The sequence below is a fragment of the Panthera uncia genome, unplaced genomic scaffold (assembly GCF_023721935.1).
Source record: "Panthera uncia isolate 11264 unplaced genomic scaffold, Puncia_PCG_1.0 HiC_scaffold_158, whole genome shotgun sequence".
Lineage (NCBI taxonomy): Eukaryota > Metazoa > Chordata > Mammalia > Carnivora > Felidae > Panthera > Panthera uncia.
The window spans coordinates 50572-67776 of NW_026058228.1; the positions used below are offsets into that span (position 1 = coordinate 50572).

General features: G+C 50.4%; 1 protein-coding gene across 2 annotated transcripts in view; it reads right to left on the reverse strand.

Annotated features, from left to right (window-relative positions):
• The window catches only part of LOC125917201 (protein KIBRA), an 82362-nt gene that overhangs the window by 27084 nt on the left and 38073 nt on the right, over positions 1 to 17205 (reverse strand). For both annotated transcript variants that reach the window (XM_049623453.1, XM_049623454.1), the window contains exons 9-14: positions 12401 to 12490; positions 11040 to 11575; positions 7940 to 8048; positions 7423 to 7503; positions 6420 to 6506; positions 5047 to 5239 (exon numbers count right to left, since the gene is read on the reverse strand). In XM_049623453.1, the coding sequence (XP_049479410.1) occupies positions 5047 to 5239; positions 6420 to 6506; positions 7423 to 7503; positions 7940 to 8048; positions 11040 to 11575; positions 12401 to 12490 (1096 nt within the window). The remainder of the gene's footprint in view (positions 1 to 5046; positions 5240 to 6419; positions 6507 to 7422; positions 7504 to 7939; positions 8049 to 11039; positions 11576 to 12400; positions 12491 to 17205) is intronic.

Consider the following 17205-nt stretch of genomic DNA (forward strand, 5'->3'; position numbering starts at 1 on the left):
AACCTCCACAAAATTAATCTCACTGAATATAACCTCCCAGAGAGGGGATTTATTTCCAGTGACTTGACTTTTTACCATACATCCTTAGTGGAAAAAATGACCAAATACTTTTAATCATTCTTCACAGGTCTTACTATTGTTTCAACATGTCCTCTTTGGAAGAGCCCCAACCAGGTTTGGGGTTAGCAAATTCACTGTCCTGAAACACAACAGTGGCTGTGCCAGTGGGTGGTAGAAATACCACAAGCTGGTTTGTGAAGTGGGCCAGTAGCTGAGTGGAGGCTTGGGTGGTACCTGGGATGGGGAGGGGGCTACCCAATCTACCTGGGATCCTTTCTACCAGTTTTTCCTTCTATTAGGATGCACCAGGGCATGGCATGGACTGTGCAAACTCATTGTGTGTCTAAAGGTTAATTTCTAGAACAGTGGTGAGCAAGTGGAGAAAACAAGGTAAATGACTCCTACCTGCAGGACTAGAGTCCGTTCAGGAATTAAATACCTGTGCATTTTAGTCACCTGTAATAAATTTAAATATACACAAATATGTGTATATTACTCATTTACTCAGTTAATAAATGTCCTCTGAGCACTTTGCAGACTCTGGAGCCATAGAAACATGTAAGACAGGATGTTGCCCCCAAAGGGGTCACACTTTCTTGTGAAGACAGACAAATGTGTCAGATATTACAGTTCAGAACAGGCCAGGCCATGTTTGAGGGGCAAGGGGGAAAGAATATAATGACAGCTTTGAGGTGTAACACTGCCATCAGATTATTATTAATTTCAACAAGATATACTGTCTATTTTGGGCTGGCTCATAGGTATAAATGTGGTCTACTTTGGTAAATGATGCCCTGTGAGGGCATTCATTTATTTATTCAGTACACACAGGTAGCTAAGTAGCCTCTATGTGCCAGACACTGTTTTGAAGGCTGGGGATACAGTAGGATTTAAGGCAGATAAGAATCTCTTTCCTCATGAGCTTACATTCCAGTCTGGGGGAATCAGATAAACAAATCAGTAAGTAAAGTCAGTGTACTATTTCATGCATTACTAAGAAAGAAAAATAGTTGTCAATTACACTCTGACCTGTCATCTAGTATAAATTGCATCTTGATTCTAGAGATTTGATAAAATGTGAAAATCATGTATACCCTAAAATCTGTAATACTGATAAATGTTAGGTGGGGGAACGCGCTGCAGAGAAAAATAACACGGGGGCGGGGGACAAGAGTGGAGGGGGAATGTAATTTTTAAATAGGATGGAAGAAAGACCTCCCTGAGAAGGTGACATCTGGGTCAAGCCCACAATGAGGCGGGAGAGTGAGCCCTGTCCATCAGTATCTGGGAGAAGAGAATTCTGGTCAGAGGGGCCAGCAAGTGCAAAGGCCTGGGGCAAGGAGCATGCTGGTATATTCAAGGGGAACAGGGAGGCTGGAGGAAGAGTCTGGGGATAAAATCTGAGAGATAACAAGAGACAGATCCCCGAGGGCCTTGGAGGGCAGGCAAGAGGCCCAGGAGTTGACTCCAGATGGACACAGAAGCGAATGTAAAGTTTTAGGTAGAGGAGTGTAAGCACTGATTTGCAATTTAATAGGATCACTCTGGTGACTGTGTTGAGAGGAGATGAAGGGAGGCAAGGACAGACCAAGGAGACCCAGGAGAGACTGCTGCGCAATCCAGGTGACAGACAGCAGTGGGACAGGAGCAGCGCTAAGTGGCCGGGGTCTAGGGATCTTCTGAAGAGGGACCTGCCAGGAATTCCTAAAGGATTAGATGTGGAGCGGAGAGGAAGAGACAGGTCAAGGATGAGCCTGTGGTCTCTGGCCTGGGCAGTGGAAGAACAGAGTTGCTTTTAGCTGAGACAGTAAAAACACAGGAAGACAGATCAGGAGTGTGCTTATGGACAAGTTCATCTGAGATGCCTCCTGGACAAGCAAGAGAAGATGTGGAACAGACAGCAGAGGTGTTATACAGCTGCGAGTGGGGAGGCCCAGGCTGCAGCCATACATCTGACATGGTGTTTGAAGCGGGAGAATGAGATGAGATTACCAAGGCAGTGAATGCAAACAGAAAAGGGGAGAGGGGTGAGTCCTGAGCCCTGACACACAGCAGTTGGGGAAATGAGAAGAATCAGCCAAGGAGACAGAGATGCCAGTGATGAGGGAAGAACACTGAGAGTGAGGTGCTGGGGAAGCCAAGTCAGGGCAAAGGAGGCCGAGGAGGATTCTGGGAGCAACTGAACCAAACACAGTCGACAGTCCAAGGAGGGTGAGGATGGAGAAGTGGCCACTGGGGTTAGCTACGAGGAGGCCACGGATGACCTCGGGGAGCACATTTCTAGCAGAATGATGACGGCGAAATCCCACATGAACTGGGTTACAGAGAGAACATTTCACCTTTTGCTATAAAGGAAAGAAACAAAGTAGTAGCTGGAGGGAGAAATGGGTAAAATCTTTCTTTTTTTTTTTGTTTTTTTTTTTTTTTGTTTTTTTTTGTTTCTTAAGAGAATTAATAGCCTGTTGGTGTACTGACAGGCCAGGCCCAGCAGAGGAGTGAAGACTGAAGAGAGGAAAGAGCCAGAAAATAACAGGTAGTGAGAAGTTGCCTCACATGGCAGTGGGGGGGGCGCCAACCTCAGAGCCAGGAGAAATGGCAAGAACCCAAGAAGCGTGGGGAGCAAGGCCCTCAGCAGGGGGAGTATGAGGGTGGGAGAAGAGGCCAGAAGTCTGGGGACAGGGGAGAGGGTAAGAATTTGCCCCTGGGAAGGGGAAGGCAGTACCAGTGCTGAGTAGCATTAGGGCTCACGTGAGGTTTGTGACCACAATTTTTTTTTTTTTATTTTTTTTTTTATTTTTTTTTATTTTTGGGACAGAGAGAGACAGAGCATGAACGGGGGAGGGGCAGAGAGAGAGGGAGACACAGAATCGGAAACAGGCTCCAGGCTCCGAGCCATCAGCCCAGAGCCTGATGCGGGGCTCGAACTCACGGACCGCGAGATCGTGACCTGGCTGAAGTCGGACGCTTAACCGACTGCGCCACCCAGGCGCCCCTGTGACCACAATTTTAACACGAGACCATACGGCATGGCTGTGTTTTAGTGCATGGACGGAGAGTTCACTTTGACAGGGCTGGGTTTTCCCAGGTGGGGATGGCAAGGTGAAAAAAGCCTCTTTGTTGTAATGGTTAACTATGGAATAGGAGGGGTGCCTGGAAGTGGGCTTTCTTAACAGAACCTGCTCTGAGTGGCACTGAGCTTAGCAGCTAGGGAGTGGACAACAGGGTGCAGCTGGAAAGCCTGTGACCCCGATTATGCCATGCTAAAGCATTCAGTAGAACAGTTGCCGGAGATAGTGGGCAAGGCAGGCCACGTGTTCATCCAAACCCATAATCCAGGTCTGTGGACAGGGGGGACGTGGTAACCACCTGAGAGGCGGGACAGTATGAAGGCTATGTGTAAAGAAGCTGCAACCAGGAAGCGGACTTCTCCACTTACTCAATGGATGACCTAGGCAGGTTACTTAGCCCTTTTGCGTCTTGATCCTTCATTTGTCAAGTGGAGGCAATCCTAACGCTTCTTCCTCAGGCTGCTGTGAGCGTTAAGGGAGACACTGCATGCAGATTTCTTAGCCCAGTACTACAAACAGACGCTGCTCAGGATGGGTACCACTGTGGCAGCCTGGCTGATTAAGCAGCTCAAAGCAGACCAGGGATTCCCCAAACCCAGCAGTGTAGGGAGACCGCGTGGGAGCACACGGCCTTTCTAGTGTCTCACTTCCTCGCTTACTCCTCTAGCCACCAAAACACGGCAGCCTGACACTCTATATCCCCACAGGATACGGGAAAGTAGATTTCCCATTGGCCACAGACAGAGACAAGCCACAGTGGGATGAGCGCTTTGGCTGCTGCCATGGCAACCAGCAATGGCCACACTTCAATTAGGAAGGAGGAATAAAAGACATCCAATTAGGAGAAGAAAATAGGATTGAGTCTCTTCTCATTGAGGAATTCCCAGGGCTGAGGAAATGTTTCACAGAAGAGCCTGGGATTGGAAAAGCTTTCTGCTCTGGTGCCCAATATCTACCATGCTCACCAGTCTTCAGTCACTGTCCTACCTGTGGGTTCCAGGGAGCACCACACTGGTACAAACACCAAGGGGCTGATGTTGGTGGGCTGCAGAAGGGGAGCTGCCTAGCTTCTAACTGCTCATGGCTCTTCTTGATTGTGTGACCTTGGGAAGGTTCTTTTACCTCTCTCTGCCTCGGTTTCCTCACTGATATAACAGTACTTGTTTTATAAGATTTTAGTGAGGGTCAGATAGAAAAACTACACATAAGGGGCTTAGCTCAATGTCCACCACATAAACTGCATTCAATCTATGGATGCTATTGCATTATTGTCAGTAGTAACATCAACAACATAAATGGCAATGATGCTGTTTTGTACCCCAGCTGAGGAGAGCAGGGGACTGATAGTCAGTGAGCATCTAGTATGTGCAGACACACTGTTGTTTTACATCCTTGCTATGGGGACCAGCGGCAATCAGCAGTACTTGGGAGCTTATCAGAAATGCAGAATCTCTTGGTGCCTGCCCCCACTACTGCCCCAGACTTACTGAATCAGAATCTGAATTTTAACCAGAGCCCCAGGTAACTTGTGTGCATGTTCAAGTTCCAGAAACACAGCTTTAAGCCTCATTTAATCCTCAGAGAACCATCTGTGAGGTGGGCAGTGTTAGCTGGATTTTACAGATAAGGAAACTGAGACTGAGAATTAAAGAGTCATAGGCAACGCAGCCTCGGGCACAAGGGATGAAGCCCTGTAGTTCCATGGTTGACAAAGGGGCTTCCCGCCTCCTCGCCCCCTGCTCTCAATGAGTGTGCCAATGCTGTTCACCTGTGCAACAGTCCCTGCCTGGAACCCAAGACAAGCTTCACACTACAGCCTGTGTTTTCTCCAAGCGTTCTCCCTGAAATACAAGGTGGGCCAATCTCCAGAAGGACAGACGGCTGGACAGTCAGACAGACAGACAGGCACAGCCCTCACCAGGCACTCCTCCAGATGGCTTCTATCGGTGGTACAGACATCAACTCTTAAGGTCTTCTGGTGAAGGGCTGGATAGGACATGGACACCCAGAACATTTCATTGAACACGAGAGTGTCTGAGGCATCCAGGGGCCGGGTCCGGAACAGGCAGGTGGTGCTTTCGGAGCAGGGAAGGATAGCTACACGAATGTTCCTAGAGAGAGACAGAGAAGAGCCTGAGTCAGCCTGGGTCTGGGATAATGTGTTGGGCTAAACTGTTGCCGCAAATCCCTAAGACAATAACAGTGGAGGAGTTTGTAATTTCTCAAGCGGTTATGCAGATATTTGTAAGGGAAGCAGAGAGGGCCCCAAGGATAACAATTGCTCTTCCTTCTCCCAAATCTCCAATCCTTAGAACCTCAAAGAGTATGGAACCTGAGGTCAACAGTGTGCAAACTTCTGTGCACAGAAGGATCAGCAAGATTGTTAACACTCAGGAATCCTTATACAGCTGCTGGTAGGAAGGCAAAATGCTACCGCCCCTGCAGAGGGGAATGTGACAACCCTAACACAATTCCAGATGCACTGGCCTTGTGACCCCATTCACCTTGCTTCTAGACACTCTTCTACAAATACCACTGTACAAGTACCAATGAGATATGGAGAAGGTTACTTGTTCTGGCACTGTTTGTAAGAGCAAATGACTAAAGACAACCCTAGTGTCTAATCTTCTTTATTCTGTTTGTCCTGCTTTCCTCCTGTCTTTCCCTTTCCCACATGTCACAGCCTCAGATGCTGGCTGGGTACAGACCTCAGAAATATAAGCTCCTGCCCCAATGCCTATCATCTAAAGGAGAAACCTGCAGGCAGGTGAATGCAATGAAACGTAAACCCGGTCTGCCAAGGCAAGAGCCAACAGGCAAATAGCACAGGTGTTTGCTGTATAATCAACTGTAAGGTAATACCCATCACGCCCTTCCAATAGAAGCACAGTGACAGGCACAGGCTCTTGAGAATTTCAGGCCTCTTTCTGTGTGCAATATTTGAGCTTAGAGCAGATAATAGGGGCCATGACCCTCTTCTTTGTGAGGCTTCAAGTTCAAAGGGCAAGGATTTGCTCACCACCCCGCTCTTAGTGCTGGCACATGGTAGGTGCTCACAATGTGCTTGTGAAGGAACTGAAGCTGCCTACAGTGCTTCTCGTTCCAGTCAGCGAGTTTGCCATCACGCCTGTATCCACATCCACATTCACAGTACTGACACTGTGCATCATGGCCACACAGATGAAATACGCACGGGGCCCGATGGTGCAGCGGGCAAGGGCAGGAGAGTGCCCCCAGGGATGGCCGCAGAGGTTGAGAGGCTCATACAAACGCTGTCAGCCACATACTCACACTTTCTGGTCTTGTTGCAGCAACAGAGCAGAAAGGTTACTGAGCTGGATGATTAATATTGCAAATTGCTTATTCTTCTCATCGTACCTGAAATGGAGAGGGACATATGGAGCACGTATGAGTAACACATTTCTCTCTCTCTTAATCATCACAGACGTGGCTGCTGGCTGCTTGGGGGACTGTGGGGAACTTGAGAGCACAGGCCCAGTGCTTTGGGCCATGTAGGGATGCAGGTTCAGACCTGCCGGTCTGAATTCTTATTTTTATTTTTTTTTAAATGAAGTGTCAGCTTAGATTTCCGTTTACTTTTTTTTTTTTTTTTTTTTTACATTTATTTATTTTGAGAGAGACAGAGTGTGAGCGGGGAAGGGCCAGAGAGAGAGGGAGAATCCCCAGCAGGCTCCACGCAGTCAATGCGCAGAGCCCAACGTGGGGCTTCAACCCCATGAAACCGTGCCGTCATGACCCAAGCCGAAATCGAGAGTGGGATGCTCAACCGACTGAGCCACCCAGGTGCCCCTATCAGTCTGAATGTTTAAGGAGAAGCCAGAAGATTGTGCTGTGTGAAATCTCTTGATACTTGAATATTGGCAATTTCTACTAAAAATAATATTGTGGCCATCCTGCATCAAGGGAAAACACAGGAACAACAAATCTGGGCTGCAGCCCCCAATGGCTGAAACTTCAATGGGACAGTAAGCCAAAAAACCACAGCAACAATGGCCCCAAAAAACAAGGCACAGGAAGTCTTGGTCATGGTCTTGCTCTGCCACTGGCCAGCTCAGTGAGTTGGGGCAAGTAACAAGGTCTTCAAAGCCTCATTCTTCTCTTTGGTAAAATGTGGAGGTGAGAGGGAGGGAAAGGGTTGGCCCTCTTTAGTTAGGAGGCCACAAGTGTCGGCAGGTCCTGCTGGTTCTGCCTTTCTCCCCTAGGCAGCCATGAAGGTCAAAACTGGGAAGATGCGGCTGACCACCCATGTGCTCCTGCCCTCCCAGTCACTTACTTCAGGGCAATCTGAACCCGGGTTGCACCCACTGCTTCGGATTCGTCACTGTCAAAAGCGGCAGCTTCTGAAGCACCCGGTCTGAGAGGCAACACAGGGAAGAAGGAGGGTCAGGCTTCCCTGCAGTCACCTGGGGCCAAAGTCATCTTCCAGAAACAGGGTTCCCTCTGGGAGGGCACAGTCGGGTCCTCAAGGAGGAAAGTCTGGGTCAGCTCAGACTCCCTGCAGATTCCGCCTTCCCACAACTGCTCGGGATTCCTGTCTTGAAGGGGCTGCACTTCCTCCAGCATGAACTCCCCCAGCCATACGCTCCTTAATGGCAATCGTGGAACTGGCACTCCCGCGAATGTGAAGTGCCCCCAGCCAGGAGGAGCAGCACTGTCTGCATCTTCAGCCTATACCACACAGGGCTGAGTCACCTGGCCATGCCCTTCTGTGGGTTCCTCCCACATACCTGAGGGGGCCCAGGCTCTGCATACTCAGACTTCCCAGAGACAGTCAAGACTCAGGGACCCACCTCTGCACAGAAGCCTCATACACACCACTGTCCCCGGCCACGGATTCATCTGACACAGCAGCTGACACACAGGCCACTTTCAGGCTGCACCCCTGGGCTGTATTCACAGCTGGAGAAAGGAAGGATGGCAAGACAGGATTCAGAAACCAGGACACTGTCTTTGCAACACACACTTATGACCTACCCTCTGCCCCAAGAGAGTCCTGCCAAATACCACCACTGAACTCGACAGCAAGGTCCTGCCTTCCTTTGGGGTGAAGGAAGGGGTAGCGGATGATTCTGTGTTTAGCATCCCAGACTTGGAAGCCAAACTGCATGGGTTCAAATCTCAGCTCCACCACTTACTGCTTCATGACACTGGGACGTGGATTTCACCTCTCGAACCCTTGGATTCCTTATCTGTAAAACGGGAATAACAACACTTACCTGGTAGGGCTGCTGGGGGGGACTCAATGAGACATTATAGGGAAGTCCTCAGTACAGAGACTGGTGCAGGAAAACGCTGTAAAATTCAGCACCACTATCCTTATTGCAACGGTCATTCCCAGCACTATGGTGATGCCTTCTAGATCAATCCCTACACACCTGGGGCGGGGCGGGGCAAAGTAACAACTGCTGGACCCTTGGGAGGGGCAAGTAGAAGAAAAGGGAAGATTTCAGCACGAGCTCTCCTGCTCTGCCTATCCCATTCCACTCCTAACTCAGCTCTCCAGCTCCCTCCCCTTGACGGAGGGCCTCAAAGGTCTCCGACCCAGGGCTCAGACCAGGCACTTGGCTCATGCTGCACATTCCTTCCTTCTTCAAGTCACAAGCGCTGGAGGCGTGGCAGGCCATGCTCAGAGCTACCAGCATGGATAGGAAGGCTCCTGAGCTCCATGCAGTGGGAGGGCAAGACCAGATTCAGGCCCTTCAACCTCACAGCTGGCACTTCTGACTGCCTGCTGTGTGCCAGGCCCTGGGGCAGCCTGGAGAAGAGGCTGGGGATGGGCCAGGCTGGGGAAAGGGATGGTGACATTGAGCCTGGGAGAAGCAAAGTGGCCATCTGGGTGCAGCTCTCCCAACCCGTGTTCCATGCCTGCTGCGGCCAGCGGAGACCTCCCGCCTTCAGACCCATGCATCTCCACCCTTCACTAAACCACTTAAGGAGATTAATTTGTCTGCTGACTGAACAGCGGCACTAATCACATAACCTGCTTAGTGTTGAGCTCAGCCTGGCATCGCTCACTGCAGGGACGGCTTTTGGAGATGGCATGAAGGGAATGCCATCCTGAGACATGTGTGGTCCTTGGCCCACAAGCACCAAGGACACTCTGGGGGAGACAAGGAGGGTCACTCCCAGCACCTTGCTGGGTCCCTGACTTGGCTTATTGCCAGCCTTTGACAGAATGTCAAGAGCTCTTCTGAAGCCTCATTACAGGTTCCACCTGCACTCGCTCCTCTCCAGGGGACAATTTTCTGAAGTTTGCCACCTGCTGTAGTAGGAAGCCTGTTTTTATTTTTATTTGAGAGCACTCAGCAAGACTCCCTTCCTGATGAGGGAGCCCCAGGGATCTCTCGGCACCTCTTCTAAGGAAATGGCTGGCAATCACCCAGCAGACCCTTTAATTAACCAGGAAATTTCGTCTCCCCCCCCCCCCCCCCCCCCCCCCCCGCCCTTGCTCCCACCAGCCCTTGCACACGAAGAGATAATTCTGGGCATAGCGGCCAGAGCCTTATGGCTGAGATGGGTCTAGCTTCTTCCAGCTGGCGTCACAAGGAGCCAGGAGCAGGAGCCCTGTGTGCACGAAGCCAGCACATGTCTTAGTGTGGGTTCTGGGCAGGTGGTCCTGACCGTATCTTGTATACCTATACTCAATAAATCATGGCCAGGAAAGCCTGGGAGCCCCAGGGCACCCTGCTCACAGTTCTGACCTTCACATCAGATGGGCGTGGTGGGGCCAGTGAGCACCAGAAGTGTCCCAGGAATAAACACACAGGGCTGCCTCACATCCTGAGAGAAGTGTGACAATAAAGAGGTTGGGTTCTGGGGTCAGGAAAACCCAGATTCCAATCCTTTCTTTCCCACTTGCTGGCTGGGGGACCCATAGCAAGTAATATCACCTCTCTAAACCTCTGTCTCCTCATCTGTGAAATGGGCATAACAGAAGTAACCTATTTCACTGTGTAAACCACACAGCCCGTCACACAACATACCCCAATAAAATGTAACTATTATAATATATGCTGGCTGCTAAAGAATTTTTCTCCTAATAAATAATAACTCTCACCATCATCATCTTCTGTTTTAGAGATTCCTACCTGAATTTCAATCTATACCAAAATATTCTTTCTGACCCCATGCAGAGTGGGAGCCAGATCCTGTCATTCCCTGGCTTCAAATGGTCATATGGGTCCTTGCTGCTATTAGGATAAAATCCAAACTCCTTACCATGGCCCACCAGGCCTTAAATGACTGGGCCCTTCCTGATTCTCTGGTTTGCTGGTGACCTCTAACCTGTGGCCTCAGAGATTTTGCTCTTACTTTTCCCAAAGCTGGCTCCTTCTCACCGTTTAAATGCTCACCCAAATGTCGTCTTCCTTCACAACCCAGTCTGAACTGGCAGCTCCACCCCCACCTGAGAGGCCCCATCACATCCCATTTTATTTTCCTCCTAGGGCCTTTACTGGTCTGGTTGTATAGTTAATGTCTGTGCCTTCAATGGCATGTAAGCTTCTTGGGGACAGGGACCTGGAGCTTGCCAGTCTTCCATACTGTGTCCTTGTGAGTCACCCTGTGCCTGGCGCATGGCCCATATGCTGACTGAATAAATGAAGGAATCCATGTACAGCCATTAGCACAAGATCTGGCATTTAGTTTTAACAGATGCTTAATATCAATTGAATGAATGGATCCATCATGGAAAAACCCTTAGCCTGGGACCTGGAACGTAGTGAGTACGTAAAAATAATGTCTCCTGAATGAATAAATGGACTGATATACACATAAAGCCTGGGCAGATAGAAAGCAGTCGGTAAATGGCCCTAATTATCACTGGGGTCTGCACTCAGGCCTGAGTGCAGTTCCTACCCTGCCCCCCCCCTTCGTGGTCCCCCTCTGTACCTTGGCCCAACTGTTTGCCCTCCGTTCCTGGTTCCTCCGGCCGGTACCTCTCCCGGGTGCCACTGCCAAGGCTCAGTTCACAAAGAGTGGCACTCAGCTCCGGGTCGTCAAACTCCAGGGGGCTCAGGAAGGTGTCTCCAGCCAGCAGGGGGTCAGCAATGAGAGGGGAGCAGGGCGGGGACGGAGAAGAGAGTGAGGAGCGGGGGGACAGGGAGGTCATGGACTTCGGGGTGCCAGACAGGGAGCGCAGGGCCTGCAGGCGGCTGCCCCCCTCTGCCTTCTGGGTCTTGGCCACCTCGTCCTCATGGATAGTGGTGATGCAGCCTGAGGGCCGGAAGCCCGTGGCCCCCTCCAGGAGCAGAAACTCCACCTTGCTCTGCAGCTCCGAGTCCAGCTGCTCGAAGGGGTCGTAGTAGAGATCAGTGAAGCTGGCTGAGGTGGAGGAGTCCAGGCTAGAGGCGGCTAGGGAGCCCCGGCTGGATGCGAGGGATCCAGGACTGCTGCCTGAGGAGAGGGACTGCATGCTGCTTGAGAGGCTGGGGGCACGAAGACAACAGAGGGTGAGGACACACAGAAGGAAATGGGCCACCCTGAACCTCCTTCTTGGCTCTGAGAAGCCCTACGGCTGCTCGGAACACTTAATTTTGTTGGACCCTCTTGACAGTCTCCAGGGGAGACCATGCACCCCCATTTCACTAAAAAGGCATCCTGAGAAGGCCACATGATCAGAAAGTGGCAGAAGGGGGATTCCAATCCAAGTCAGCGGCCTTAAAAGTCCACTTTTTCCCGTTTGCCAAACCTCCACTGGCTGTAGTCCATTTTTACACTATGTTTTCTTGTATGAATCCAGCCCTATTTCTTGATATTTTTCTTCAAATAAACTCACTCTTTACTCTTCAACACATTTATTTTAAAAGGAAACTTTACATCCTAAGTGGGATTGGAAAAGCAGCATCATTTACGACAAATAGAAGGCAAGGATTAAAAATATCTGATGGAACAAAATATATTAAATTCCAGCGATATGCTGTTGCCCACTGAGGCCCAGGCCTGAGGCCTGTTCTCTCTGCGTTGGCAAAGCAGGTGGGCAGATATTACAGATGTGAATGGCACCTGACCGGGGGGGGCGGGTCTTCTCGGTGCTGTCAGGAGGGCTGAGGGCACCATGGTGCAGACAGGTGAGGGACCCTGCCCTGGCCATGCCACACCAGCCTCGAGTCCACCAGCCTAACCAGCTGCCCCCTGTGTTTCCAAATGTCCACACTCAAGCCATGGAGGACCCAGGAAGGGCAGAGCCTGGGCGACCTCAGGATGCTGGTGTCTGGCTGTCCCCAAGGCCACACTTGTGGCCCACTGCTCACCTTTTCAGCTGGGAATGCAGAGCTGCTACCTGCCGGGTGGCTTCCTCCAGTTCTCTCACCAGCTGGTTCCTCTTACTGTTTAACTTTAACCTGAAGGAAGAGAAGGCATGAGTGGGGAGCACGAGGGGGAATCCAGCCTCCATCTTCCTAGACGAAGAATCACAGGCATATACGTGTGAAGATGTACATGCAGATCCACAAACACACAAGAATTTTCTGGGAGTGTTTTACTATGATCTTTGGGGGAGATATGGCCCCCACATATGATCCTATAGGAACTGCTATATTCGTCACCTACTATATAACAGGCACTGTGCTAGGAAATGGGTAACACTGCCTTCATTCATTTGTACAAGAACCCTGCACAGCAAAATGGTTTTTACCACTTTACATATGAGGAAATTGAGGCGCTTAAGAGTTAAATAATTTAATGCTGGAGGATTAGTGGTAGAATTAGAATTCCACCCAAGCAGCCCTCCCTTCTCCTCCTTTTCCCTCCTTCCTTCCCATCCATTGGCCCCTACTCACCCACCAATATTTGCTTAGTGCCTACCTCATACGAGAACCTGGTGGCACTTGGCACTAGGGGTAAAGATATAAGCAAAACAGAACTTGTTTCTGCACTTATGGAGCTCACATTCTGCTGGGGAGGGTGGGGGAGGACACACATTAAAAAAGTACTCAAATATCGAATATCTAATGAACATACTGTGTGTCAAGGTTTAGGAATAAAAAGTACGGAATAGTGGAAAAGAACACAGGAGAGACCCAATTTAGACTAGCAGGTGGGATTCTTGGAGCAAGTGGCTTTGTGGCTTAGCCTGTGCTGTACTGAGCTCCCTGGGCTCACAGTTGGACCTTTCATAGCTTCCCTGGCAGCTGGGTAGGTGGGGCATGGGACCAGGTTCTGGCCAATAGGAGGTGAGCAAAGGATGCGCATCAGGCTGAGGTGGTTAAGAGATGTTGGTGGATCTTCCCCACTGCTCCCTGGAGGGCTCTAAAGGAGCTCGTGCCACAGACGGAAGAGCCTGGGTCCCTGAATGACCAAACACACATAAGGCTGCCTGTCAGCCAGGAAAACTTCTACTGTATTTAGCCATAGAAATTTAGGGGGTTGTTTCCTGCAGCAGGTGGCCTCTCCTGACTAGTAGAGAAATTTAAGCTAATATGAAGGATGGGTAGGAGTTGGCCAGGAAAAGCACAGGGGAAAGAACATTCCAAGAGGGGAATCACAGCAGGGACCTCTTTCATTTTAAAGACATCATGGCTGCTGTGAGGAAAATGGGCAGGAGGCTGTGGATGGGAGACAGGGACAAGAGTTGGGGTGGCTATGATGGTGTGCTTCAGACGGAGCAGACAGAGAAAGGTCATGGGCTGGATGAGGGGCAAGGCCGAGGGAGTTAAGAGGAAGACTGTGAGGGCCCTGTCACTAGCAACTGAATGGATCTGAGATGGCCTCTGTCGGGATGGGAGAGTGATGGGCAGAGCAGCCCAGGGGAAGGGAAGAGTTCCCTTATGGATGTGTGCGTATGAACACTGAACAGGTGGGCTGTTGTAAACGTGGGGGACCCCCATCACATGATGACCACATGAAAAAGATGACCATCTTCTATGGACCAGATTGTGTCCCCTTACCCCCAAAGTCATATACTGAAGTCTTAATAACCTAGTACCTCAAAATGTGACTGTACTTGGAGATAAGGCCTTTAAAGAATTAAGGTAAAATGAGGTCATATGGATGAGTCTTAATCCAACATGACTGGTGTTCTTATAGGAGGAGATTAGGACACAGACATGCATGCAGAGCGGACCGTGTGAAGTCATGGTAGACGTTCATGTATGGATGGCCACCTTCAAGCTAAGGAGAGAAACCTCCAAAGAAACAATCCTGGCAGCACTCTGGTCTTGGACTTCAGGCTCCAGAACTGTGAGACAATACATTTCACCTATTTTGTGGTACTTTGGTGTGGCAGACCTAACAAACAAATGTACTGCCTTAGGGCAAAATATAGTGGGGGGAAAAAAGGGAGGGCCCAGGACTAAGCTCTGAGTATAAACAGCACAACAAGGTTGAATGGACCAGCAACAGTTGGCAAAGGAACCTGAGAGAATGAGCCCAGAAGGCCCAGAGAAGATGCAGGGAGTGTGGTGGAGTGTCCTGGAACTTGGGAGCAAAGATCTGCACCATGGCAAGTCTCATATCTGATACTAAAGCCCAATTCAGTAACTATCTCCCTGGAGGCAAAATCCTTGCATTTAGAAGCAACCACTGGATATAGGCCCATCTCTCAGGTACTCTCCTGAGATCCTGCATGGAGGGCAGCTTGGATGGGCTCTAAGCAGTGTGCTGGCTCCAGGCATGGCTCTCTCTAACCCCTGGAGTGAGCCCACTCTAAGGTCCCAGGATCTGACAGGGAAGGGGCTCCATCAAGCAAGGCTGTGCCCTAGCAAATGCATGATGTGGGCTGCCCTCGTGTATCCGCTAGATTTATGGTTCTCAGTGTGTGGTCCACAGACCTCCTGTAGCAGAAAGGAAGGAGTGGTTATTAAATGCTCAATCTTGGGGCCTACTTTGATCAACTGACTCAGAATGTGTGGGGCAGGGCTCAGGAATCTGCATCTCCATTAGGACTCACAGGTGATTTTTAGGCACACTAAGGTTTATGAGCTGCTGCACTGGTTGGAGGCTGGACGTTGTATCTCCCACAGACAAATGTGTTCCACTGTCGGCCTCATATCCCCTTATGCCACCCTGCTAGAGAAGGAATGACTGACCCGTTCGCAGAGCACAGCCAATCCGGCCTATGGCCTGGGAAAAAGAGTTCATTCTCATGGGAAAACCTAATCATGCCATCCCTCCACCAACACAGGCTCTGCAATGAAGACCAGAGCTTGCTCTAGACAACTGAACAAGATGGTGAGGGACTCGACATGGTCCTTGACCAGCTCAATCCCTGGTGCTGTTCTTCCAGAGTCCTGCTTGGGGCTGGTGGGGCAGGCAGCAGACCGGCAGATGGAGCCCATAATGAATAAAATCCTCGACTCTCAATGGAATGGACAAGACCGTGGGATCTCCTGACTCTCCATAAGAGCAAGCCCTTCAGGCTGTGATGTTGTAGGCTCAAGGAACAGCTGGGGCTCACCATTTCTACCTGCATTTTCCTGTTTTCTGGGAGAAAGGTCATAGAGACGTGTTCTGGCAGCAAATGCAGGTCACACTGGAGCCCAGCTAGGATGCCAAGGGGACTGGGAATCGGGTGGCCTCAACTTCCTGTGCACAGGGGCGTAGCTGCCAGCAGCAACATGCAGGTGCCGAGGCCTCCTAGTAGAGGCGTTGGGCTTAGTAGGACATATGGCATTTGTGTGTGATGCCTGGCACATGCTGGGAAGCCACAGACGCATCAAGCGTGGAAGTAGGAAGAGGATCCAGAAGGTGGAGCTGGAATCCCCACGAGCTGTGGCTCAGTACCTGGGGTGCTGGTTAAAAATGCAAGAGCTTGGGCTACATCTCAGGCCTGGGGAATTGGTCCCTGGGGAGGAGTCCAGGGAGTCCACACTCTAACAAGCACCCTTTGTGACTGCACAGCAGCTCTCAGAAGTGGTGGTGAGGGCCCACGGAAAGGGAGGGGGGGCATGGGGTGCAGGGATGTCTGACTGTGACTGATCTGTGATTGAGGTTTGGCAGGTCTGTGGTTCCTTCCTGGGTATGTCTATTCCTGTCCATCTCAAAGGCCCCTTGAGTGGAGAGGCTGATGTGTGAGGGTGAGGAGCATCATACACTCAGTTGGAGGCTGGGAGGAGGAGACAACGAGAGAGAAGAGAGAGGAACATAAGAAACAAAAGACAGAAAGAGACCTAGACAGAGAACAGCAGAGTCCGGGGGATGAACACATACAGAAAAACACGGGACTAGAAGCAAAGAGCTGTAGACACAGACAAGAGATAGCTGGGTTGGTTTTCTCCTCTCTCCTCTGGAGGATGATCAGAGCCATCAGCACTGTCCCTACCATTCCTGAGGCTCTCTCCTCTTCCTGCCCACATGCCCCCCCGCGGCTTCCCTCTGCACGTATCTCTGGGACCTCTGGGCTGCCTGGCTCAGCCACTGCTGTGGAGTGGGGATTCTGGCTTCCCTGGACTGGCTGTGTAAACTTGCCGTTCTCAGTGGCAATCGGACCTTTGAAAGACAGGGCTGAGACAATAATAAAAGCCGTTTTGACTGGGCAGTGGCCTCAGCAAGCATGGGCCCCAGAGCCAGCAAGCCTGGGTTCTAATCTCAGCTCTGCCATGTGGTGGTGTTGACCGAGCCTCGGTTTCCTCACCTATAAAATAGAGAATAGTCTCAGGGTTGCTGAGAGATTTAAATGAGATGATACAGGATACTGGGTCTAGCACACAGTGGCGGCTTTTGCCTGTAGCATACGAGTCTCTAAGATAACCTCCAATCCTACTTTCAAGAAACCAAAATTATTATAGCAGGGAAGAGCCTCAAATCACAATCTGATCCAACTGCCTGCCTTCAGACTATATAGGTATTCAATACGTAGTTATAGTTTTTTTCCCTATCAGGCAACTGAAGTCTATATTGGTCAATGACTTGCTCAGGGTCAGCAGTGGGATGGGTTTCTTTTTTGATCCAACAAGGAGTAAGGCTGCCATGAAATGTGTTCTCTTCAGCTGCTGGCAGTGAGCATCATCAACAGTGAAAGGTTCCCCATGGAAGCTGTAGGGTCTGGGAATAAGTGAGGGACCCAGGGGACTGTTAGAAGAGGCCAGAAGATACATGCAGAAGCCTGGGAAGGGTGTGC